We start from the raw sequence: 25,327 nt of genomic DNA, 5'->3' as shown, positions 1-25,327 counted from the left end.
CTCATTGAAAAGTTTTCCCACAAACAAAACCGTGAGGGTATAGTAGGGGCCCAAAATGGACAATATCGTGCTACAATGGAGTCGAGCCCGAGATGTGGTGGAGGCCCAGGCCAGGATGTGACACCCACACATTCCCTTTTAGTGTAGATAAAATCGTATGTTGAAACAAAAAAAACAAAAACATTTTTGTCCAAAAATTTTTGGTGAAGCTTGTGACCCCAAAAGGGGTTGTTGGCTTTATATATAAAGATTTGACAACTAATTTAATCACATTATTATGCACGTGTGAAATATTTTTTTTATAACCGGCATTACATGCCTCTTAAGATGTTTTGAACGTGTTTAAAAATAGAGAAAATAATATTTAATGAACAACTGATTGAATCACATTATTGCTAGCCTATTGCGAGTTACTAATTAAAAAAAATGTACAAAAAGAATTAATTAGTTAAAAAAACAATGTTAAAAGGATGAAAATACCCCTACATTATTTTGGGTTGGTTTTGAATTTTTTTCATTTTAGGGGTATTTTTGTCCAAAACTTTTTGATGAAGCTTGTGATCCAAAAGGGGTTGTTGGCTTTACATATAAAGATTGGGGGACTTTTCTTCATTTCACATTTTGATAGATATAATTGGGGGATTTTTCTCCACCTTCACATTAAACAAAGGGTACATGCCTAACTTTCTTCATTTTCCATATGCAAATTTTCTAATCTTCAGATTTTAACTTCACCACGGCAACTTGGCCAAGAGAAATCTGCAAAGAAACGAAAACAAAGAACACAAAGTAAACAGAAAAATATGGACAGATGATGTCAGTTTTAACAAAAGCGCGAGACTATTTTGTATTTTTTTTCACTTAACCCTATACAGATTTTACTTAATGTGTTGTCGTAGTCAGTCGATGCCATTAAAAGTTTTTTTCCCAAGTAACCAATGCAGTAATAGAGGCAAAAGGCAAAAACCAAAAGGGTATGTAAGAACCAGCAACTCATATGCAAACAATCTTGCAATATTAATTAGGGATTCGAGGAGCTCCTCTCTGTTATCTTTGCCCAATAAATCAACACTTCTAGAAATTGTTGTTTTTCTTTTTTAAGTGTCCTTAAATGTGGATTAGTCATTTGGTCTGAATTAATTAGTACTAAATAATAGGCAAATCCAAGTCGCTCTTGCAGGCAGCCGAAATTGAAGTCAAGGCTCCCTTCCAACAAATCCAAAGAAATTATGATCTTCCTACAATATTTGGGAAATGTATATGAAAAAAATTCATTTATAAATTACAATCCACTTAATCCCTACTTCCTTGATTCTGAAGTTAGCAAACCAGCAAAGCAAAAATTATGAATTTTGGAAAGGAGGACCTTGATCTGGTTTTGGTCCCAAGTGGACTGTTCATCATGCTTGTCTATCACATATTCCTCCTCTACAGATACCTCCATCAACCTCACACCACAGTCCTTGGGTTTGAAAACAATGACAAAAGAGCTTGGGCTGAAAGAATTATGCAGGTAATAACAATCTCTCCCTGTTTCTCGATGAGCGGACCGGATTATATAACAACCTGACATGCATAAGTGCAAGGAAAAAGATTTTGAGATTTCCAAAGTTGTGACCCTAGCATCCAATTTGGGTCCTTGATGCATGTTGCGTAGCTGCATAATCCGGTCCGCTACCTATTACCCTAGCATAACCTAATTTTCATTGCACCTAAATACCTTTAATTGCAGGTTGATAAGAGAGATGTTGGCACAGCCTTAAATGTGATCTCATCCAACACATCAGCAGCAACTTTTTTGTGCTCCATCTCCTTGACTCTCAGCTCCCTCATTGGAGCTTGGCTCGGAAGTAATTCAACTAAGACAGTCTTCCAGAGTGAATTGATCTATGGCAACACCAACCCATCAATCCTCGCAATAAAATACATAAGCCTCTTGACTTGTTTTCTTCTAGCCTTTGCATGCTTTGTTCAATCGGCAAGGCACTTTGTCCATGCAAACTACCTGATCAGCATGCCAGATAGTAACATTCCGGCGTGGTACGTGCAGATGGCGGTGATAAGGGGAAGTGATTTCTGGTCACTTGGGCTTAGAGCACTCTATTTTGCTCTTACTCTTTTGCTGTGGTTTTTTGGTCCGATTCCGATGTTTGTTTCCTCCATGGTTTTGGTCATAGTTCTACATAACCTTGACACAAACACCAGACCACTGCATCAGCATCAGCTTCCGGGAAAGGAGCTCGTTAAACACACCGGCGAGAGAATCTCAGAGGTGGCTGTGACCATTCAGCATGATACAGAAACGGTTAAAACTACGACTAGTAGTACAGCGTAATTTTCAATCGTGTATGCATGTTTGTTTGGAGTTGTTGGGTAGTAGGTTTCCTTAGCTAGTAGTGCTATTTGATTTATATGAGTGTGCTGCCAAGGAAGATCAAATTGTAATTTGATTAAAAAAAAACCAATGTCTTACAAACACCACGAAAGAGTTTTGGAAGCTAGAAATTGGGAGATTAACTTCAAAATTTCCCTTCAATGGCCCAAAATTTTGTTAGTAGATTGGAATTTAGCATGATTATTACAAATAAGCACCTAGCATCCTCGTTTTGATAAAAAAAAAAAAAAAAAAATCAACTGTTATTGCACTCGACTACTAACGCACTATAGACGAAGAGGTTTCTCTTTTATTGTAGTTTGATCTCTCAAGTGCTTTTCTCTAATATTATCGGTTGTCAGAACTACTATTTTAGTAAATTTATATTGATTGGCTAGTACATGGAGATGTCTATAACCTATGCACTACAAGTTGGATTTTTACCTAACTTGAAACGTGTGTTTGAATACTCTTTATATATAGCCAAGACAAGTTGTTGGTTTCTATATTTTATTTAGAGGCAGTTGAATTGACAGTATTGCTTAATTAATTTTGGTCTAATAAAATTATTTTTTCCCAATAATAAAAGCAAAATTATGTATGCAACTTGTTTTAGAGGACATCCTTGTGAAAACACATGTGTACATACTCCATATTAGAAGCACACATTGACTTTTTTTTAGAACCTCGATGATACTAAAGAAATTTATGAATCTGAAAATAAAAAGTTACACTTAGCCAGGAAGACATAAAACTTCTCTCTCATAAAATAAGAAAACCAAAAATAAAAAAATAAAATAGGGACATAAACCTTACCCTTCTTTAAAAAAATACAAAAAAACGAGAGGGGACACAAACCTTACCACATATCAAGAGGGGGAGATAAACATGTAGGTGGGCATGCCCAAGAAATCCGAATGCAGAAAAAGAAGAATCTGTATAGGAGGAGCGGCATGTTAAACAAATACGAGTGAATACGAGAGATGCACACATTGATTTAAAGTTGTACATAATTGATAACGTAAGTAACTGGAAATTATTGCATTCACGATCAATGAAAATTTGATTTAACTCTACAAACTTGACGCTCAAAAAACCACTAATAATAGTTCGTTTGTAGCCATGGCCTCCAATGCCAGTCACTTCTGATCACCGCCGGACTTTCTCAAAGTCGTGGCAAGATAGGATCACGATGGTCGCGACAGATGAAGCTAACATGGGAATAGGTCCAAAAAACCACAATAGAAAATTGAGAGCAAAGTAGAGTGCTCTATGCCCAAGTGACCAAAACTCGCTTCCCCTTTCAACTGCTCTCTCGGCTTTTTTCACGTCGCTTTTCGCGGTGGCTCCTGGGGTGGCTAAAAGGTAGTTTGAGTGGACAAAGTGCCTAGCTGATTGAACAGCATGAAAAAGCAAGGAGAAAACATGTCAAGATGCAGATGCACTTGATAGAAACGGTTAATGGGTTTGTGCTGCCATATATTATTTCACTTGGTAAGAAGTTGTTAAAGGAGTTTGCCATCCAAGCTCCTATGAGAGAGCACAGAGTTAGAGAGATTGATGCTAAGGACGTAGTTGCACTTGTATTGGAGGAAATGACATCAAAAGCTGTTTTAACTTTCGTTGCAACTTGAACATCTTCACCCTGCAGCAACCAACAGTGAACAAATTAACCCGGAACATGCAATGGCTCATAGCTCAAATGGTTAACAGCTTTCGTCCATGCACTTGAGAGTAGTATATATAAACAAAGTTCACAAAATTAGGTGAAATTAAAGAAGATATGAAACTTACCTGCAAGATTTTTCCAACCCAATTTTTCTTGTCAATGTTTTCAGATCCAATGACAGTGGAGAGAGGGTGATTGATGTATTTGTAGAGTTGCTTCAGTTTCCATTTAGATGCAACTAATAGTTGACATTGAAAGCTGTTGCCGAAATCGAAAGCAAGTGGTAATCTTCAAACTCAAAACTACAAGGTGGAGACTCCTACATGCTGAATATTCTCTGCAAGTTTCTGATTTGCGGCCAAATCTTATCCCTAGAATCATGGATTGGACTTGACCGGACAGGAAAGGACGGAACCATTCCTTTATAAATAGAACAGGAAGACCCCTTACTCATCGCCATTTAGCACCAAGAGATCGGAAAACTATGGAGTTCTAATCATGCTGATTTACCACCTCTTCCTCCTCTCCTCTATAAGTACCTCATGCAGCCTCTTTCCACTGCCACTGTATACGAAAACATGGACAAAAAGAATTGGGTTGGCAAACTTCTGCAGGTAAGCATCATGTGTCCTTTTTCAATACAAGCGATATTTGAAGGACCTCGACTGCAAGGGCACGTAAATGCTAATAACCGTAATTGTTTACATTTGATGGCTGCAGGACCAAGATGCTACGAAGAATGTTTTACCAGCTTTTACTGTGATTTCCTCCAAGTAAACTTAGCAGTAATCTCTCTAACTTTCTGCTCTCTCATTGGAGCTTGGATGGCTAACTCCACCAACAATTTCGTCCCAAGTGAAATAATATATGGCAAAACACACCGATCAGTTATTTCTATCAAGTACATCTGCCTCTTGATCTGTTTTCTCCTTGCTTTTTCATGCTTTGTTCAACCAACTAGCCACTTTGTCCATTCAAACTACCTGTTAAGCACTGTGGGAGCTACTACGAGAATCGACGGTAAAAAAGCCGAGAGAGCGGTTCAAAGAGGAAGTTCAGTTTTGGTCACTTGGGCTTAGAGCACTCTATTTTGCTCTCAATTTTCTTCTATGGTTTTTTGGACCTACACCGATGCTTGCTTCCTCCATTGTAACGGTTCTGATCCCAAGTTGCCATGACTTCAAGAAGCCAGATACGAATCAGCAAGTCATCGCTATGTAAATGAAGGGTATTATTTATTTCTTGGGCATGAATTTTGTACACAGCTAAAACCATATATTCTTCTTCCTTGTTGGACATATTTGTTCTATCATTTGTGGTTTTCATCAAGTAATAAACAATCCTATTCATGTTAGAAATTTCAATCCCTAATTGCACGAGGGGTAGTATAAGGAATAATGATAGTCTAGCATGCTTGATATGTCACCGGAATGGTAAGGCCAGCTTCTGCAACATTTGCAAGCAAGTTGGCCTGGCCATTTGGTTTAGCAGCATCCAATCTTTGCTCCGGTTGAGAGAGGTCCAAAGTTCAAATTTCACGAACAATAATTGTTAATAAAAGAAACTTTTGTAAGCATGTTTCGTTTGGAGCTTATGCAAGAGGAAGTCAATGAGTCCTTTTAACAAATCCAAGCACAATGGAGTCCTCAACTAATATATATGAGTAAAGGGTCTTCTTGTGATAAGATTTGAGTTGCAAATTAGACCTTGCACAGAATATTCAGCATATGTGAGTCACCATTTTTGCAACATCTTACAGTGTCAACTACTAGCTGCATATAAATTGGAACCTGAAGTAATTAAGTTATAGTATACAGGCAATCGAAAGCGAGTCAAAGATTACGTTGTTAAACAAATCCCGAAATATCCCATGAATCTTGGGCAGGACAGCTTATAAACAGAACAAATCCTCTACTGCATTATAGTTTTTAGCACCATGAGGTTAGAAGCTATGGATTTTCTGCATTTTCAGAAAGAGCACTTAGATGTGGTGTTGGTCCCAAGTGGGCTCTTGATCATGCTAATCTACCACCTCTTCCTCCTCTACAAATACATCACTTACCCTCTCTCCACCGCAATCGGTTCTGAAAACAATGACAAGAAAGTTTGGGTTGGAAAAATCTTGCAGGTAAGTGCCGTATCTTCTTTTATTTCTCCGAAGTTCATGATCTTTTGATTGATATTGGGGTAGGGGTGAATGCTCCTAACCAGTTCAGCTACGAGCCCTTTCAAGTTCCGTGTTAATTTGTTTACCATTTGGTTGCGTCAGGGTGAAGATGTTCAAGTTGCAAACAAAGTTAAAACAGCTCTTGATGTGATTTCCTCCAATACAAGTGCAACTGCGTCCTTAGCATCGATCTCTCTAACTCTCTGCGCTCTCATTGGAGCTTGGATGGCAAACTCCAACAACTTCCATAAAAAATAATATATGGCAACACAAACCCTTGAACTACTTCCATCAAGTACATCTGCCTCTTGACATTTTTTTGTCCTTGCTTTTTCATGCTTTGTTCAATCAGCCAGGGCCGGCCTAGATCCAGTACTGGCAGGATGACCGTCTGGGGCTCAAAATAATTGGATGCACCAAAATTATTAGGATGGTATATTTATATATTTTTTCATAAGAGTATAAATTTATAAAATTTGGTTTAATGACATAGAAATTTAACTATAACTGATGGTTTTGTTGTTTGAAATTAATGAGGAGGTCTTGAGTTCAAAACACTATGTGTGTGCTTATTTACTTTTCAATTTTTACAAATTTCTTTTCATAAAAGTATAAATATATAAAATTTGGCTAAATGATCAAGAAGTTTAATTAGAATTAATGGTTTTTGTTGTTTAAAATTAACGAGAGATCCTAAGTTTGAAATGCTAAGTGCATGTTTATTCTTTTCAATTTTTACGAATTTTTGTTTGGTTGTTAATTTATTTTTAATTAGTAGCTAGTAGTTATGTGGGTTGTTATTTTTAAACATTTGTTCCAATTCAAGTCTAATCTTCAACAAAGAGTATTGTGTTGACCAAATTTTTAGACCGAATTTGCAAATCATATGACACGTCATCAAAAAGTTTAAGTTAGTACCCATTTATTACTTATACATATCAACTAAAGACTCAAAAACATCATTATTTTTTTAGTCCCATATTGACAAGGTTAGTAAATAAGAAAAAACATCTCACGATTTATACAAAAATAATTTAAAAGTTTAAATGGAAAACAAAAGTTATATCTATTTACTTGTAAACCCGGAGTTTTTTTTTGTTTCCTTCTCACAATACAAAATATATTAGTGTTTTCGTGTTTCTAAATTATTAAGTTTGAAGTGTTTTTATAAGTATAATTTTATCGATGTCTTAAATGTGAAGACAAATAATTTTCTTATATAAAATGATGGCACATTTTTTGGCGTCGCCCCGGACCTCAAAAATCTCTAGACTAGCCCTGTCAGCCAGGCACTTGGTCCACCCCTCCTTTGGAGGCTAGCCCAAAGCCTAAAAAATTAGGCTAGCACCCAAAAAACTCACTCCACCCCCACAAAATAGGCCGGCCCAAAATGGACTGAGGGAGGAACCGGTCTATCTGGCGTCATGCTGACACCAGCATAACGTCAACGAAGGCCAGAATTTTTTTTTGCGCCAGGCGCACTAAAGGGGCGCGAGATATGGCCACATGGCGCGTCTTCGGCCGTTGGATTTCCAATGGTAAAAAAAAATTTGAAATTCAAACCCAACGGCTAGTGACGTGGCACAATCTGGACTGTTAGATTTTCATATCAACGGTCCAGATTTTTCAGCCAAAAAACTTTAAAAAAATAGATAAAATGTCATAAATTAATGATTTTTTTTATATAAATAAAGAAAATGTCATAAATTAAAAATAAAATAAATTTTTTTAATTATTTTATAATAAAAATTAATGATATTTTAATAAAATAGACTAGTTTATTTAGTTTTAGAGGTGAAAATGCACTTGGCCAATTACTATGCATTTGGGTGGGGGTGAAGTTGCTCTTAAAATACCTGTTAACTGCACTAGGAGCCACTACGAAAAGCGACGTGAAGAAAGCCGGGAGAGCAATTGAAAGGGGAAGTAAATTTTGGTCATTGGGTCTTAGAGCACTCTACTTTGCTCTCAATTTTGAGAGTTTTAACGAAAAATCACATTTTTATACAAAAAAATCAATTCTAGTACTATTTACTTTACCTTTTATTTTGTTATTATCGTTAAAACTCAAAGTTTTCAAACCCTTTTCATTAGTTTTCCTCTCAATTTTCTGTTGTGGTTTTTTGGGCCCATTCCCATGTTTACTTTGTCTGTTGCAACGGTCGTGATCCTATCTTGCCACGAGTTTAAGAACTCCGGCGGTGATCAAAAGTGCCCGGCGTCGGTCAAGGCCCGAAATGAACGGTTATTGTTGGTTTCTTGAGCCTAACGTTTGTCGAGTTGGATCAAAGTTTGATGGATCATGAATGCAATACCAAACGCTTACCATACAACAAAACCTGACAGCCTCTACCAGTGACAATGACCGATGCAGTTCCTGAGAGGTCTTCCCGCTCCACACATCTTTCGACACGTGTTATCCGAATCTCGAGATAGGATTACCTTCACGCCCAGCAAGAAGGAAAAATGGAAGACTGAAAATTTTCTGAGTAAGTTAAATCACCTGCAGCGTTGAGCTGTGGGGTGCAAATCACCGAAATGACGGAAATAGCGCTTCGCTAGTGCAACGCATGGCGAGGAAGGGGACGGAGAAGAAGCATAAATGAAAAAACGACGTCGGGTGCGTGCGGATGATTGAAGTGACAAAAGTACGATGAGAGGCAGAGGCACTGGGCCAGGGCAGGGGCAGCACCCCCGTAAAAGTCGAGCAGTCTCTCCTGCAAAAGTGATGCCTTTAGTCGTTTAGGCCCTTTGGTCATAAGAGCGAGTCCAATCGATTAAGGAGGACAAATGCGCTGAAATTGTCTTTATTATTTACTCTGAAAGGTAATTATTTTTGTGCTAGTTTACTTGTTGAAGAAAAGGAAGGAGCAGGAGTGATTACTATTTAAGGAAAATTAATGAAAATACATTGAAAATTTTAAGTTTTAACGAAAATGACAAAATAAAGGGTAAAATGAATAGTACCATGATTGACTTTTTAGTGTAAAAATGTGGTTTTTTTGTTAAAGTGAACAATACCAAGAGTTTTCGTTAAAATTCCCTACTATTTAAGCTTAGGCATGAATTGGCAGGGCACCTGCAGCCCACTCACCGATCAAACAAGTATTGAGTTAGAGAGATTTTTCAATGTACTTTAAGTCCGAGTTGGTGTATTTGTTTTGCATGTGTCTTAATATTATGAGAGGAAGATTAAAAAGTATATTTTTATTTTATAAAATGACACATGATGTACTTGTTTGCTTTTCGGACACATGAAAATATCATGCTATGAGTTATATGTTTGTTTAATATACAAGAGCAACCTACTTTGAACATGTTCACAAAAAGATTTTACACACGACAATATATTATTAAACCAAATCGTCAAATGAACGTGAATTCATCTTGGTAATTCATTCTATTGATACATGGGTTTTTGCTGAGACCAAGGCGCCAGGCGCGAAGAAGAAGAAGAGAAGGTCATGTGCATGGTAAAGAATCAAGAAAGGTAGGGGTAGGAGAGGACAGGAGAGGGTGGAGACAATTGGCCCAGTGGATTCGTATTTGTAATGTGTCACATGGTTTTGCACAAAGTGGAACCTTGTAGGGTTATTAGGTTGTGAACTCACTTGGCTGCGGATTTGCTGCATGATTTACAATTGCCACACTAGGGTTAGTATGTTCACTTATTCAGTATCAATGAAATCATTCTTGCAGAACATATTCGAAGTTCAAACATAGCGGATTTAGGAAAAATTATTCGAAGGGTTACATGTAAAAGTTTACAAATATTTCTTAAACATACAATAACTTCAAAAATTAAACTAGAGTTCCGTCATTCATACTAAGACGAGCAACTCCTCTTTGAGGCATTTTAATAAGCAATTGTACAAAAGGTAACTCCAACTTTTAAAAGAGCAACACCAAAGTCATCTATGAAGATTTATCGAAATTTGGAAGTTCAATTGATCTTGTGCCTGTGTCCACCCATGGTTCAAAATATCCAATTTTACATGATGTTAACGTAAAAGGAATCTTAAAATGATTACCAATTATTAAACCAAAACTAATAAAACTGAAAATTAGAATGGCGTTGAATCTTGAACATGTTGAATTATTCATCTAGATGCCCTCGTTATACCTGTTTGCCGTAGGTCCACATTTGACGTTCTTCTTTTGGATAAATTCAGAGACGGTGAAAAGTACTTTAGTTTCATCAAATCTTTCACGTAAATCCAACAACTTGCAAAAAGGGGTACTTTCACTCTTCACTTCGATTCCTTCACGTTCATGTGAGCAAATTATTAGAATGGCAAACCCAGCAAAACCATAACTGCTTTAGCAACAATTTAATTTCGTTCACTTACAGTTTTACCATGTCACCGGACATCATTCCGAGAAATCTTACGCATAAAATCTAACTGTTAGTTGCAACCAATATAAATTTACGTAAAGATTTACAGATCGCACACTAACGAAAACAACTAGTAATGGGATCGACTTGGATTGGAGGTTAACCACAAGCATGTTCTTACCAACTGAACCAACCCTCGTTGGCTAGTGCTGTAATTTCAATCAAAATTATTCTTTTTTAATTATGCTTTTAAAATTATAATAAATTAACCATATCGTCTATATAACACATAAAGAGATACAGCACGTAATAAATGTTTCGAGCTGACAACGATAGGAGTGTAGTCGAAGGATGTTATTAAAAAGATTCGTTAATTAAGTTTTAATTGATCACCATTAGGACAGCATTATGATATCAGATTGTCTCCCACATTATTAAGTTTTGCTTTTTTAATGATGTTTTTTAACCTAAGGTCATCTCTATGGTATTCTTATATTTGGCCTCCATTCGTATATATAGCACACTAAAAATAGAGTTTTTAGAAGAGTGGTTATCATTTTTCATCACCAATGGCGCATGAGCTATTTTTTTTTTTCTAAATATTTTATTATTTAATAATATATTGAGGAATATTAAATTGTACAACACTCAGTCTAACTCATCAACTATTATGTATTGTTTAAAATTAATTAAACTGGAGAAAAAGTAGGAAGAAAATGAGTAAATATATGGGAAAAAATTATTTTGTGCTAAGAAGGTGTGAAATTATTAGAATGTGAGAGAGATATTTAGATTTTTTTGAGTTTTTATTTTTATTTTTGAACAAACGATATTATTTACACTAAGAGGGATGCGTAGGCTTGACCTCACAATGAGCTAGCAATAATGTAGTAATTCAAATTCGCCTTCGGTATTTAAACAAATGGCTGATATTTGTTATTTACAAAATTATCACCAGTTTTGACATTTTTTTCTTAATAAAAGAAATCCCAGCCCCAAGTTCCAAAACCCCACTAGCTTACTTAAAGGGTGTGTTTGTTTGCAATCACCGGGCTTCATTGGACTGGAGTAAATTAAGAGTTGGTGTAGTCCCATATTTGTTACCTGCAAAGACTAGTTTTAATGGAATTAGAAGAGACTCGTTTTGACAAAAGGGCTCGCTAGATGGTCTTAGTGAGACCCTTTTATTTAAATTCGGCTATCTTCTTATAAATTAGAGTATTTAAATTCTTAATTGTCGCGTATAATATTTCTCTTCCAAAAAATGTTTGGAAATTTTCTTGTGAGATCAACAGAAAAATATATATCATTGTAAAGCTAAGACTGAAGTCATTTGTCATAAAACTAAAATCGAGGCCCTTTGGGTTATATATTATAACTTCATTCCAACTAAAATTGCAGCATTTTGTAATAAAATTTCACTCATGTCTGATGTGCATGTAATAATTAATAAGTTGAAAATAATATTAGTTTCGGTGAAAGTAAGTCTTTAGTCTGATACTTTGACAAAACTTACAGTATTGAAGCTTGTTTTGTGATTGTAGGTCCATGGTTATTTCGTCAACGAACTTTTCAATAACTCTCCAAAATCCAAATAAAGATGATCTAAATTACGTAGTATGAACTCCGAGATTTATAAAAAGTAAACCAAATGAAAAAAGAAGAGGGTAATAAGTAATCATTTATAGAATCCAGGGTCGAAAGCAAAACTATAGGAATGTAAGGGTGAAAAATAAAAAAATGAGTGCGTTGGGTGGGACTGACAGAAAAGTTAAAAAGTGAGGCAAAAGGGGAACAATTTATGATGCCAAGTTGCCAACCCAGTGAACCCACGCACCTTTAAAGGCAGCTGCAGACACGTCTCTTTCATACCGGCCACGGCCACGGCCACAGCAATTCAATACACACAAGAAAACCTCACGCTTCCCCATAAGACCTTTTTCCGTCCCTCATGCTTGCTTAAGAAATTTTTTTTAGTGTACTCAAAACACGAGAGCGTTATAACGCATATTACTGTATAATTAGAAAAATATAATTTTTTTAAGGGAATTGTTATTAGTACTTCAAAATTTTCATTCTACACTTATTACAAGTGTATTTTTCTTTCTAATTATAAAAAATTTGAAATGACATATGAAATTTCTGAAGCGTTAATAATAATTCCCTTTTTTAATTGTCCCTTCAATTAAATAATAACATAGGACGCACTAATAAACTCTGAGTCAAAAGTTCTCCTTGGTCCACAAAGAAATTTTAATCTTCTCTTACCCTAATTACCTCTCAACTTTTAAGAACATTTCGAACATAATAGAACCTTTTTCCCAATCTAGCTTTCGACGTAGGCAATTTAAAGTATAAAATTAGGGTAGTGCTGTTCTCACACTTCTTTTTACCTCTCACATACCGTTGTTAATTTTTCCACTAATCTTCTTTAGTTTATTCAATCCAACGAATCGAAAATTGAAATAAATGTGTAAAAGAAAAAACTGAATTGTTCTATTTCGTTCTTAAAATGCGCAACAAACCCACATTGAATTGCTGCAACTAATAATTAACTCGAACTGAATTGAGAGACTCAAAACAAAAGAAAGAAAATAAAAGACACTTTCATCATTGACAATTAAGCACCACCAAATAAAAGCTCGATAAACATTTCTTGTTCCACAAACACGAAATCAAACTGTGTGTCAAACGCTCTCACAGGGCGAGTGGTGGTTGACAACTTTCCCATGCAAATCGAAAGACCGAGTCATTTACTCAATCGGGCATTGAGTTGCAACCCGTTTTATCCGGGTTATTCACCTAAGCATTGCAAAAGCGACTGAAGCTAGTAAACCTTAACCTAACGTGTATACACACACAAATATATATATATATATATATATATGTATATATATTTATATGTATAGGTGTATAGCCCTATAGCCTGTGGTTACTGGGTTCTTTGCAGTTGATGGCTCAGGTCAGATAAAGACCTGCTCCTTTACTGTGACACAATTGTTTATCCAACAACTAAAAAGACGGTTTTACCCTAATTTATACCGTACATGCCAAACAGTAGAGTATAGTAGAATTCTTTTATTTTTTTGTTATATATAAGAACATTAAACTAATAACCGCAATGACCTATAATTTTAATAATGAAGTTTTTACAGTAGAGCGTAGAAAAATTTGAACCACATTATTATTAGCTTATTGTAAGGTTTAGCCCACTTTCTCACCCCTTTAGTATCGTTTGTTAAAAAACCAAAAAAAAAATTCTTTGGACCTTCCTACATTACTTTAATTGGCAATTCAAATAAGTTTCCAAAACCGTTAAAATTTAAGTGAATAGCTGTATGTTTTTTTTTTTAAATGATCAGTTGATGATTTTATCACGATAATCCACCATTTAGAAAGTCAAGAAAACTCAAAGTCTGAAATTCCTGATCACAATTATGTGATTCACATCGTTCAACCAAATAGTTGTGACAATTATTTAAGGTTTGGTTGTCCTTCCTTTTTTTATGGGGAAAGGTTGTATGGGTTTGATTTTCATGAGTGAATAGTTTATTTGTGAACAATTTTAGGTTTGTGTGCAAAAAAAAAAAAAGGGGGGGGGGGGGGGGGGGGGGGGCTGGTATCAAGGAATAACAAGCAAGAATGTTGCATGTGAAAATGTCCTAATTAATCACAACCTATGTCTTTGACTCCATAGTCTGTTGAAAAATGTTGATATTTAGTATTTTTTAAAGTGTGATCCACTTCTGTGAACTTATATTTAAAGGACAGAGATCCCATCCAGATCTCACTCCACCAAATCCTAAGGATTTGGAGATCCAAATTGTTGAAATTTGATCCAACGGCTACAAACAGGGGGCCCTTCTAAAAGTGATAATAATTGTAGCTGCTTAATCAAATTTCAAAGGTCCGGATCTCCGAATCTTTAGGACTTGTTGGGGGAGATCCGGCTGAGATCTCTATCCATATTTAAATGTGACTTTTTCAATCAAATATACAATATTTTTTTATAATTAAAAATCATAATTTTCAATACGTATAGTATAAATAGTGATCTTTGGTCATTGGATCATTGACTATTTAATTTTTTAAGTAAATCTAACTCTCCAGTTAAGGTATGTCATACATTGGAGTATAGTAGAACTTTCGTTTTTAATTTGCAAGACAAGTTTTTACTAAAGTCCATGTAGATGTGAGAAACAAAATTTGATCATTAGTTATAGTTTCCGACCAAAAAAGAAAATGATAGTTAAGTTGGTTAGGGCATAATTGTTCACTGCTATAATATATCTTAATTGAAATATGATTCTTTTCCCTCTTAATTTGTATTATGCAGAAATGGGAAGTGCCATCTTTTTACTTGTCCCCCAACTGATTAAGCATAAAGACCCACATTTGACATTACTTTTGCCCTAAGAAATTAAACAAGAAATAATGAGCCATAAGACTCTTATGGAAACAATCAAACATGGGCAGAGAAAGCAGTTGGGTAAATTTGCAGCAAAAGTGAAGAATGTCTTAAAGATTATGCATGTGACTTTTGAATTTGGAACATGTTTTTTTTTTTTTTGTTTTTTGTTTGTTTTCCAAGTTACCGAGTGAGCGGTGAAGGTAAAAGCTTGCAAAAGTTGAATGTGTAAAGCCTACCAGTTCAGGTTGCTAAAATAGCAACCCAATTTAGATTTGTGAGATGACGAAGGTTGCCCTAAAAAAGAAGTTTCCTAAGAGCACACTATAGTTTCGAAAGTTGGATATTTCATATTGCCCATATTGTTACTATCTTTTGGCCAGTTTAACCAAATGGTTTGGTTGTGCAAGAGGAACTGACCCCAAGAAATAAAGGGAGGAGAAGATAAAACCCAAAACATCCCCAAAATTACAAAAAAAAAAAAAAAAATTGTCTTGAATGGTATGTTATCAAGATTCTAAGTCAATCACGTACTGATATGTAAGAAAGTTGAAACATTTGACAATGTATAATAAAATAAATTCTTAAGTGCAGGCCGTCGAATCCATCTCCTTATCCTTCTGATCCAATCATGAAGAGTCTTTGGCCATACAACCACATGATTCAAAAGTCTATTTCGAAGAACTACTTGTGTGATAAGCTCTACGTAATGCCATTTATCATTCTACATGATAAAAGTTCTTTCTTCTAAATTATAAAATTAGAATCCAAAAAAAAAGATAGATTAGCAACCCAAGTAGGGGGTTTTTGCTTTCACAAAAGAGAAGGAATGGAGAGAGAATGTTTGATTTTGGTTTTGTCAAAATCTTAATTAAAATAAATTAAATATGGGAGGAAGGAAAGAATGAAGATTAAGGAAAAGGGAGGGGGGGGGGGGGGGTACGAGTGGGATTTAATGGAGTAGAAGGGGACAGAATAGACATCCGCCCGGAAATACAGGGGGTGCCGTACAAGACCTCCAGTCTCTCTCTCTCTCTCTCATACACACACTGTTTCTGCCACACATCACACCCAGCAGCTGCAACAGTGCTGCAGTTCAGCCTGCAGACGGAGAAAAAAGGTTTAATCTTTTTTTATTTAAAAACCCAAAAAGGGATTGAATTCAACACCAAAAGAAGTCCCATATTAAATTATCTGATTTTTTGGGGTATTAATTTCCATTTTCTTTTTCTCACCTCCCAAATTGTAAAAGCTTTTGAGCTTTTGATTTGATACCCAAAAGCCCGTCCAAAAGAAAAATAATAAAAGTTAAGAATTAAGCAGAAAAGAGAGAGAAGTGCTTTTCCGAGCTTCTTTTAGCAAAGTGCCATCAAACCCATCTCTCAAAATGCAGGAGAATTGAAACCTCCTCTACTCTCTTTTTTCTTTTCTCCATATTATAAACAAGCTTAAGCAGAAGCAGAAGCAAAAAGCAAAAAAGCAGAGTGCTTTTCTCCTTCTTCTTCTTCCTCTTTCGCTTGTTGGGTCCTTACAGTTTCTGTTTAATTTCACATGGCGGGTCTAATTGATCTGAACAGTGCGACTGAGGACGAACAAACGCCATCGTCCGGCTCGCCGTCTTCGGCTTCCTCTGTTTCCGACGCTCTGGGTTCGTCCGCGTCGGTGTGCATGGAGCTCTGGCACGCCTGCGCTGGCCCACTGATTTCGCTGCCGAAGAAAGGGAGTGTGGTGGTGTATCTGCCGCAGGGCCACCTGGAGCAAGTCTCGGATTTTCCGACCTCGGCTTATGATCTCCCGCCCCACCTCTTCTGTCGGGTTGTCGATGTCAAGCTCCATGTCAGTCTCTCTATACAATGAGCCTCTCTCTCTCAAATTCTTTTTGGGTTTTGAATTTTTGATGAAATTTGATAGCTTTTGGGGTTTTGCTATCTGGGTTCTCAATTTCTTGAGGGTTTTTTGGGTCGCAGGCTGAGACTGGCACTGACGATGTCTTCGCTCGGGTTTCCCTTGTTCCTGAAAGTGAGGTGGGTTTATTTGTACGGGTTTTGATTTTCTGTTTGGTTCCTTAGAAAATGCTGGAAAAGTAAAATTTTTCTGAGAAAATGCTCACGTTGTGTAGAAACCGAAACAATTAAAAACCCAAGCTTTAGAATTTCACTTTCTTTCTTTCCCGCTTTGGCATTATCAAAGATCATATGTTAGCATCTCTGTCTCCTTACTGTTAGTCATTTCACGAATTTATGAATTAGTTACTTATAATTTATACAATTCGATTTCGGGGTTGATGTTTTTAATTTTCTTTGCTCTTCCTGGTGATCGTGTGATGTTTTTATCTATTAAACATTGACATTGAGGTGATTTCACTAATGCTTTAATCTGTGTAGGAAATTGAGCACAGATTGCGGGAAGGGGAAACCGATGCAGATGCCGAGGACGACGTTGAGGCAATGGGGACGTCAGCCACACCCCACATGTTCTGCAAAACCCTTACTGCTTCCGATACTAGCACTCACGGAGGCTTCTCTGTGCCTCGTCGTGCTGCCGAGGATTGCTTTCCTCCCCTGGTATTCCTAGTTCATGTTCTCCCCCAACTTTTGGTTTAGCTTCTGCATAACATTTTTGAGACTAAATTATTAGTCTAATTAAGTACATATTAGTATTTTGTTTTTGAGACGAATAGATTGTGCTTTTAGGATTACACTCAACAAAGGCCTTCGCAAGAGCTTGTAGCAAAGGATCTGCATGGCCTGGAGTGGAGGTTCCGACATATCTATAGGGGTAATGCAAAAAATATGATCCCTTTTGTGCTTCATTAGTTGGGGGTTTATCTTTCCATGATACGGTAGCGATCTTATTAGAGTTTTATAATGAACTTTGTAAATTGGTTGCTTTAGATTCAATGTTTTTCTGTTTCTTATTCCTTTTTTCTAATTGGTTTGAGTAGGGCAGCCACGGAGGCATTTGCTCACCACTGGGTGGAGTGCGTTTGTGAACAAGAAGAAGCTCGTCTCTGGAGATGCAGTGCTGTTTCTTAGGTATATAAACCCTTCGATTGAAGAGATTTTGGATCCCCTTGTTTATAATTCTCATCCAGTATTTATAATAGGGGTGACGATGGAGAACTGAGGCTCGGAATTAGAAGGGCAGCCCAGTTTAAAAGTTCTGCTACTTGTCCAACTCTTTGTAGCCAGCAATTGAACTGTAGCGCTATCACCGATGTGTTGAATGCGATATTCGCGAAGAATGCTTTTAATGTGTACTACAATCCAAGGTAATCTGGCGCTCATCATTTAACATGTTCCTAAAATAATCTTGAAAGTTATTGTGCTTGAGACTTTAGACCTTTCTTCCTTCTGCATCTTTTTTCCTTATAATCGTCCATGATCTTGTAGGTCCAGCTCTTCTGAATTCATAATACCTTCCCATAAGTTTTTGAGGAGCCTAGATCATTGTTTTTCTGCTGGAATGAGGATCAAAATGCGTTTCGAAACTGAAGATGCAGCAGAGCGAAGGTTTGGCATTCTTACTTTTGAAATAGTTGTAGTTTTGTGCAAAATTTTGATTAAATTTTTCTTTTTGGCAGATACATTGGGTTTATAACGCGGATTAGTGAATTGGATCCTGTAAGATGGCCTGGTTCAAAATGGAGATGCCTAGTTGTACGTATTTTCTACACAAACTTATATGTATTTTTTTTTTTGTTTGTACTTATACGTATCTGCTTGAGAAGGTTCGGGTGGTGAATGCCAATGTACTAAACCAAAAGTTATCTTTAGGATACCTTAAATTCTGTATTTATCTTCTTTATGGGACACTTCCTATACTTATTGGTTATTTTACATTGAGATTCCCAAAACCATTGTCATGAACAAATCTATGATAAGCTTTTCTGAACAATAGTTGAAGCATGAGAGTGCAAAAGGTCACAAAAAAAAAAATGTAGCCAGCTTCACCGTATTCCAACTAGGATGAATTGCATACACTTCATATGTCATGTGAAATGTCACGATTTGGTAGAGTTTCTGGCTAAATTTAGACTGGAAGCATAAATTTTCTCCCGTATTAGCTACACAGTTTTATCTTAATTGTTGATCAAGCCACCCTACGCATAGTCCTACGGAATAGAAACTCAGGGTGTATGAGCAATTATGTCTTGATAGTGAGTGTTAATTTTCACTGTCTTGAAAGTCGTTTACCTAAATATCATAAAACTATGTTTCCTCTATTCTGTAGCATGTCCATATTGACTTCTGGTATTCGCTCATGCCATTAGCACTAGATATATTGGTTTGAACATTTCCTTTGCTATTGCAGGTCAGGTGGGATGATATAGACACAAGTAAGCACAGCAGGGTTTCCCCATGGGAAGTTGAGCCATCTGGTTCTGTTTCTAGTTCCCATACCCTAATGGCAACTGGCTTGAAGCGGTCCAGGATTGGTTTGTCTGCAACAAAACCAGAATGTTCAGTTCCTAGTATGTCCTGCAATCATACCACGACATGTCATCATAACACTGGTCTCTGCAACATAATTGATTTGTTTGAGTGTTTCCTTTTCAGATGGTGGGATTGGAACATCAGACTTTGGGGAATCTTTAAGGTTCCAGAAGGTCTTGCAAGGTCAAGAAATTTCGGGGTTTGATACTCCTTTCAGTGGTTTAGGTGGTCTGAATTCGCTTCCATCTGAAGCAAGGAGAGTCTTCCACGGTTCCGGTGGTTCTGGGATTGCTGCTGGAGGTAATGGTCTCAGACAGTCACTTGTGGATTCTGAGATTGCCTCAAAAGGCATAGGCTTTGGTGAATCATTCCGATTCCGTAAGGTCTTGCAAGGTCAAGAAATACTTCCAAGCTCACCATATGGAAGAGCTCCTGCTTCTAACGAAGCTCATGAATATGGTGGACCTGGAATCTATGATGGTTTTCATGTGCCTGGCTTTAGGAATGGATGGTCCACCATGATGCAGAGCAATAATACACATGTGCACTCATCTGCCCCATCTGTGCAAGTTTCATCACCATCGTCTGTGTTAATGTTCCAGCAAGCAGTGAATCCAGTTGTGGAATTCAACTCGGTATACAATGGCCATAACCCAGAGGACCATAGAGTAAATCGGACTCTACATGTCTCTGAACATGATGGTGGAAGGCAAACATCATCCTCGTTTGGTGAACTTAACTTCAGCAGGGAAGATCGTGGAGGCACGCATTCTTACAATCAGCATGGTATTTCACCTCATCCAGGTACAAGTCAATCAACAATTAGTGGCAGCCAGGATTCTATTTCACCAATCAAAGGTAGCTGTAGACTCTTTGGTTTCTCATTGTCCGAGGACAAATGTGTCCCGGATCAAGAGGGCAACCCCAATGTTGGTGTGCGGTTCCATTCAAAGCCTTCTTTGATGACTTCAACAGTTGGAATAACCTGTACTAAAGTAAGCAACCTCTTTGCTGCATGAAATGCAATTTTCAAATGTTACGATTGGGGTATTTAATCTTCTATTTGACGGAAGCAAATGATTATCTGATTAGCAAGTGGGATGTTTATGTCTAGGATTGGGCTTTTGACTGGCGCGGAGAAAGGATGGAAAGCTGTTTACAAGGATAGTGATCATCCTGTGCTTGTTGCAGATGATCTGAGGCAGCAACTAGTAAGTCCTCACACGTTTACTTGTTTTATGTCTGTCTATATTTGTTCTGTTTGCAACCTAGCATCGGAATCTACATGCATTCTTCATTGCCTGTCTATTGTCGGTATGGCTTGAAGTACGCTTATAAACCCTACCTATGGAACTCATTATGGCCATGTTTGTCGTCGCACTATATCTTCCAAAGTCGTATAAGTAAACCCGATGAACATGAAGAAGATGCTTGTGTTCCGGTCATTTATTTGTTTGAATCTCTCTTTTGGCAGGCATTGTTACTGTAATATCAATAGTTTTGCGTTGTGCCGATGAAGAAAACTCTCGACAGGCGGAGGTTTTCTTCGGGATTATGTGTGTGCTGTCATTTATGTAACTTAATTTTGAGGCAAAAGTTGTAACTAAGCGCTTCAAGGGACTTTGATTTGTAATCTTAATTCAGCTTTGAGAACAAAAGTTTGTAGAACCTATATTTAATATTGCTTAACCCTCGTATGTAAACCTGATGAAAGAGGGCTTATCTGCTAAGGCACAATACTCCGATCTGTAACATTTCTTTATTTTGAAACTAGTGTATCTGAGTCTTTGACCCGACTAATTACTAAACCCCAGCTTGACAGCTGAACATTTGAGGAGCAAGAAACTTTAGCATTTGCTACGTGGGTATTGTGGGAGAGAGTCGAACCTCACACCACTTGGGAGCAAACCAAGTTCATGAGACCAACAATTTTTAAGTAGTTGTCTAATGGTTAGGACTTTTTAAGTGAAGAGTAGGATGACTATTTTATAAAAAGGAAAACTAACAAAAAGTTCAAAAAAAAATTAATTTTAATGAAAAATGACAAATAAAAGTGTAGTGAATAGTATTAGGTAAAAGTAAAAATGTGGTTTTTTTTGTTAAAAATGAACAGTACCGGAAGTGTTTTGTTAAAACTTATATAAAAATGTTAGCTGACATATGACATGTATTCCATTTAGTCCCAATTTATTTGTCCCACAAGAAAAGATTTGGGTTTTGGATAAAACATTAAACCCCCCTACTTGTAGATTTTGGTTTTATTTTTGAGTTCCATGTCCAATTGACTGACTAACAACCTTTGCTTTTCAAAGTAAACACAGAATTATTATTTTTATTATATGCTAACTTGTTCATTTCCACGCAATAATCCAATTAGGTCTTTTCCTCTTGTTCATCTGGTAAACCTAACTTTGTTTTTCTTCCAACAAGAAAATAAATTGCGCATTAATGTATCAAGCATCAATCTAGCTACATTAATCTCAAGATAACTAATTGCCATCAGGTGACTTAGTGATCGAGGACGAATTCTAGGCTCGTGTTCCACACGGGATGTCTTGGATTCAATTTTTGGCGCTGGTGAATCACACGATAGTGGCTAAAGAGAGACTGAAATGTCTCTATAAGTTTTCACTGCATCTAAAAAGGTGGATTACGATAACGAGCCACCAACTAATCCCCTTTTTTTAAAGAAAAAAAAATAATCACAAGATAACTTGGGATCTTAGATTGAAAATCGTATTCATGCATATTCATATGTACTTAACGTTTAGCTGCAACAATGGTTGCCATTAAATACGTGTTTAAAGAAAAACGCTTTAAGTGTCACAAGGAAAATATCACATCCGAGTGTAGCATTCAACATATAATCATAAAATTGTTGATAAGCAAAAGTCTTCCGTCTTCAAATCATAATAAAAATGCCGTATACATTTAGAATAATAACGTCGATCTGACCAATTCATGTAACAAATTTCAGATACTCATCATAATTATATATATTTCCCATAAAATGTCACAAGATCATGTAACGATATTTACAAATCCTTAACATAATTTATATAAACAAAAGAGTAAGATGAGAGCGTTGACCCCCAGATGATTAGATTCAGGATCGATGATCATGTGATTCACGGCTCAGATTAATTCAAACATGTAATTAAATATACGAAGCTTGCAACAACCGCCACGACTAGAATTTCCACCCCTCGTGTCTTTGACTGATTCCTCGTGACGTGGGCGGAATTAAAAAAATAGAAAAAAATAATGCAACGAAAGCAGCGTCCACATCACGCACTGGTCAGCAGGAGAGAGAAAGGCAAGACGTCAGGGATAAATTTTTCATTGTGACGGGAATACAGATGTTACACCACGTGTTATTATGTAATTAGTGAAAAAATTTATTTTTTAAGTTATTAACTTTTTAACATACATATCTCATCATTTATATAATCACATATGTGATGTACTATCTCATTTGTCGGTTACACTAAAAAATCTTTAGACGCGGGGCTTCCAAACGCGACTGAAAACGACATGCTCAAGAATCCAGGTTTTTGATGATCAGATAAGCGTCATTCGCTCACGCCACGTGGCGTGCTGTGATTGTGATTGTGACTGCTTTGGTAAGCAAATGACGGTGTGTGGTGGGTGGGTGACGACATGGGGTTGTTGTCGTATTACTACGTGTACGCGGACGCACCGTCCGCGAGCGGCTTTTGTCACTACGTGAAAGTTGGGATAATTCGGGATGAGCAAATAGTTGAGATTTGGAGATCACTTTTATTTTTCTATTGGTTGCATGTGGGTGTGTTTTTTATTTTATTTTATTTTATTTTATTTATGAAAAATGATATTTTCTGAGGGATGGACTTAGCCTCAATTGGTTAATAAAAATATGGTTAAAATTTGTGTTTAACGAAAATCAAATATAAAATTTCTCATTTACAAATAAAGAAAAGTATTATTAGACTGTAAATAACTTTTTTATTATATTAAATTGCCTAATTTTAACATTTGTGTGTCTAATTAATTTGGTGAAATTGGATCGTACCTTTCACCCACTTTACTATTTCTTTTTTTTTCTTTTCAAGAAACCCTCCACCTAATCACTTAAATGAGTTATTATTAAAAATTTAACGTTCATTAGCAATAATTGAAATACATGTTATAATCACCATTTGGTGGCCCAGTGGCTGACTAGAAACAAATTTCAGATTCGTATTCTACACGGCATATTCTAGGTTCGATTTTTGTCCTTGGTAAATCAAACGATGGTGGCCAGGAGAATGTTAAAATGCCTCTGTGATGAGTCTTCTTGCCTCCAAAATGGTGGGCTGCCGCGACAAGCCACCAATTTGTTCCCTTTTTGTAAAAAAGAAGTACATTTTATGTTCTGTTTTTGTAAAAAAAAAAAAAAAACTCATGCTGATAATTTTCGCACTACTAATAACTCTGAATTAATGATGAAGTGTCATTTTATATCATACTTGGACAAATATTAAGTTAAATACTCATCATTTGGAGAAGCAAAAGGGAAATAGACAGGTATCTCTCCAAGTACCAGTCAATTATGTTAGGCATGTATCAGGCAGACATCATGTTGCTCTTAACTCATTTTTTGTGGACATACCCTATATTGACTACAAGGAACCTAATTCTTGGAATCTATCAGTTATATATCGGCGCAAATGTTCTCACAAGAATCAACAATTGATAATACGTAATTAAACATCACCATTGACACAACTTTTTCGCATGAAAGCACATGTTATAATTGTACTTTTTACACTAATTTCGTCAAAAAAAGGACATAAAACCGAAAGAGCATGAGCAAATATTTTACGATGAACGCAAGTAACTGTCGCTAGCACAACTCTTCGATTTGTGCATGTTAGGGTTATGGTTTTATTTTAATTTCGTCACAAAAGTAGATGAGAGCAAAAGAGTATGGCCAGCTTGGAGTACTAACAAACAGAGGCAAAAATCGCAAAACCTGGTGGGAAAATTAAGGGCAACGTGTGCGGTGCATCATCTGTTAGCCCCACTTGGAGAATATGTCCAGTGTTAAACAACGCGGGTGACGAAAGTAAACGTCACCCACAGCAACCTGTGACGTCGAACACTGCGCAACTGCCGTTGACGTTAGAGTCTACGCTCCTCTCTCCTCTCTCTCTCTCTCTCTCTACAGATTATAAATCCCCCGTCCTCAAACGCCACTTCTACATCACCGCCCCCTCCCTCTGAAAATCCTCTCTCTCTGTGAAAAAATTGAACTTTAATTGCAATATGCAATCACAAACTATCCCATATGGAACATGGATTCCAGGCAGCCGGCCCGGCCACGCGACGCCGTCCTCACGCGAGCAACACCTAGCGGCGGCCAGCGTACAAAAACTGGTGTCGGAGAATGCTGTCACGGTTGTCGGACGACGTGGCTGCTGCATGTGCCACGTCGTCAAGCGACTGCTCCTCGGCCATGGGGTCAACCCTACGGTTTTCGAAGTGGACGAGGAAGACGAGACCGGGGTTGTCGCTGAACTGCGGAGACTGATCGGAGCAGACCAGGAGGATTGGTCGCAGTTTCCGGTGGTGTTTGTAGGCGGGAAGTTGTTTGGTGGTTTGGAGAGGGTCATGGCTACCCATATTACAGGTGAACTTGTGCCTGTGTTAAAACAAGCTGGAGCTTTGTGGCTTTGATTTTTTCTTCTCCTTTTCTTCTGTAATATTTTTGGGAGTTTGGCCCTTGTAATTCAGCAAACTTTAATCGTATTCGGATTTAAAAAAAAAAAAAGAAAAAAGAGAAGATTGACGAAATACTTGTTTCACACGTACAGCTTCAAAATTGCAGATCCTGTGATCATTTCTTCATGTATCTGTCTTTAATTTTGTTGAATATTTTTGTAGGACACGAGTTATTGGGAGATAATTAATCTGAAA

General features: G+C 36.9%; 3 protein-coding genes and 3 pseudogenes across 3 annotated transcripts; 5 read left to right on the top strand and 1 right to left on the bottom strand.

Annotated features, from left to right (window-relative positions):
- Positions 1 to 1,163: 1,163 nt before the first annotated feature.
- On the top strand, positions 1,164 to 2,629 carry LOC137722425 (uncharacterized). The gene is made up of 2 exons (XM_068461425.2): positions 1,164 to 1,513; positions 1,733 to 2,629. The coding sequence occupies exons 1-2, from the start codon at positions 1,346 to 1,348 to the stop codon at positions 2,333 to 2,335; spliced, it is 771 nt and encodes a 256-aa protein (XP_068317526.1). The 5' UTR covers positions 1,164 to 1,345; the 3' UTR covers positions 2,336 to 2,629.
- Positions 2,630 to 3,523: 894 nt separating this feature from the next.
- Positions 3,524 to 4,503, bottom strand: LOC137722432 (uncharacterized; annotated as a pseudogene).
- Positions 4,504 to 4,541: 38 nt separating this feature from the next.
- On the top strand, positions 4,542 to 5,292 carry LOC148696564 (uncharacterized; annotated as a pseudogene).
- Positions 5,293 to 5,994: 702 nt separating this feature from the next.
- Positions 5,995 to 8,473, top strand: LOC148696563 (uncharacterized; annotated as a pseudogene).
- Positions 8,474 to 15,867: 7,394 nt separating this feature from the next.
- Positions 15,868 to 21,190, top strand: LOC137725999 (auxin response factor 3-like). The gene is made up of 12 exons (XM_068464850.2): positions 15,868 to 16,790; positions 16,922 to 16,978; positions 17,339 to 17,518; positions 17,648 to 17,732; positions 17,899 to 17,989; positions 18,061 to 18,225; positions 18,347 to 18,466; positions 18,538 to 18,613; positions 19,269 to 19,428; positions 19,514 to 20,385; positions 20,505 to 20,601; positions 20,865 to 21,190. The coding sequence occupies exons 1-11, from the start codon at positions 16,506 to 16,508 to the stop codon at positions 20,556 to 20,558; spliced, it is 2,145 nt and encodes a 714-aa protein (XP_068320951.2). The 5' UTR covers positions 15,868 to 16,505; the 3' UTR covers positions 20,559 to 20,601; positions 20,865 to 21,190.
- Positions 21,191 to 24,600: 3,410 nt separating this feature from the next.
- Positions 24,601 to 25,204, top strand: LOC137726377 (glutaredoxin-C9). Its single transcript, XM_068465299.2, has one exon. The coding sequence runs from the start codon at positions 24,677 to 24,679 to the stop codon at positions 25,085 to 25,087; it is 411 nt and encodes a 136-aa protein (XP_068321400.2). The 5' UTR covers positions 24,601 to 24,676; the 3' UTR covers positions 25,088 to 25,204.
- Positions 25,205 to 25,327: the final 123 nt, after the last annotated feature.

The sequence above is a fragment of the Pyrus communis genome, chromosome 5 (assembly GCF_041283825.1).
Source record: "Pyrus communis isolate YQ-2024b chromosome 5, ASM4128382v1, whole genome shotgun sequence".
Lineage (NCBI taxonomy): Eukaryota > Viridiplantae > Streptophyta > Magnoliopsida > Rosales > Rosaceae > Pyrus > Pyrus communis.
The sequence above is the reverse complement of the archived record's forward strand: the minus strand, read 5'-3'. Positions and strand labels throughout refer to the sequence as shown.

Bases quoted from the DNA above. Each gene is read 5' to 3' on its own strand.
- LOC137722425 (XM_068461425.2), top strand. From the start codon at position 1,346: ATGAATTTTGGAAAGGAGGACCTTGATCTGGTTTTGGTCCCAAGTGGA. The intron at 1,514-1,732 runs GTAATAACAATC...CTTTAATTGCAG, and splicing joins GGGCTGAAAGAATTATGCAG to GTTGATAAGAGAGATGTTGG.
- LOC137725999 (XM_068464850.2), top strand. From the start codon at position 16,506: ATGGCGGGTCTAATTGATCTGAACAGTGCGACTGAGGACGAACAAACG. The intron at 16,791-16,921 runs GTCAGTCTCTCT...TTTGGGTCGCAG, and splicing joins TTGTCGATGTCAAGCTCCAT to GCTGAGACTGGCACTGACGA. The intron at 19,429-19,513 runs GTATGTCCTGCA...TTTCCTTTTCAG, and splicing joins ACCAGAATGTTCAGTTCCTA to ATGGTGGGATTGGAACATCA.
- LOC137726377 (XM_068465299.2), top strand. From the start codon at position 24,677: ATGCAATCACAAACTATCCCATATGGAACATGGATTCCAGGCAGCCGG.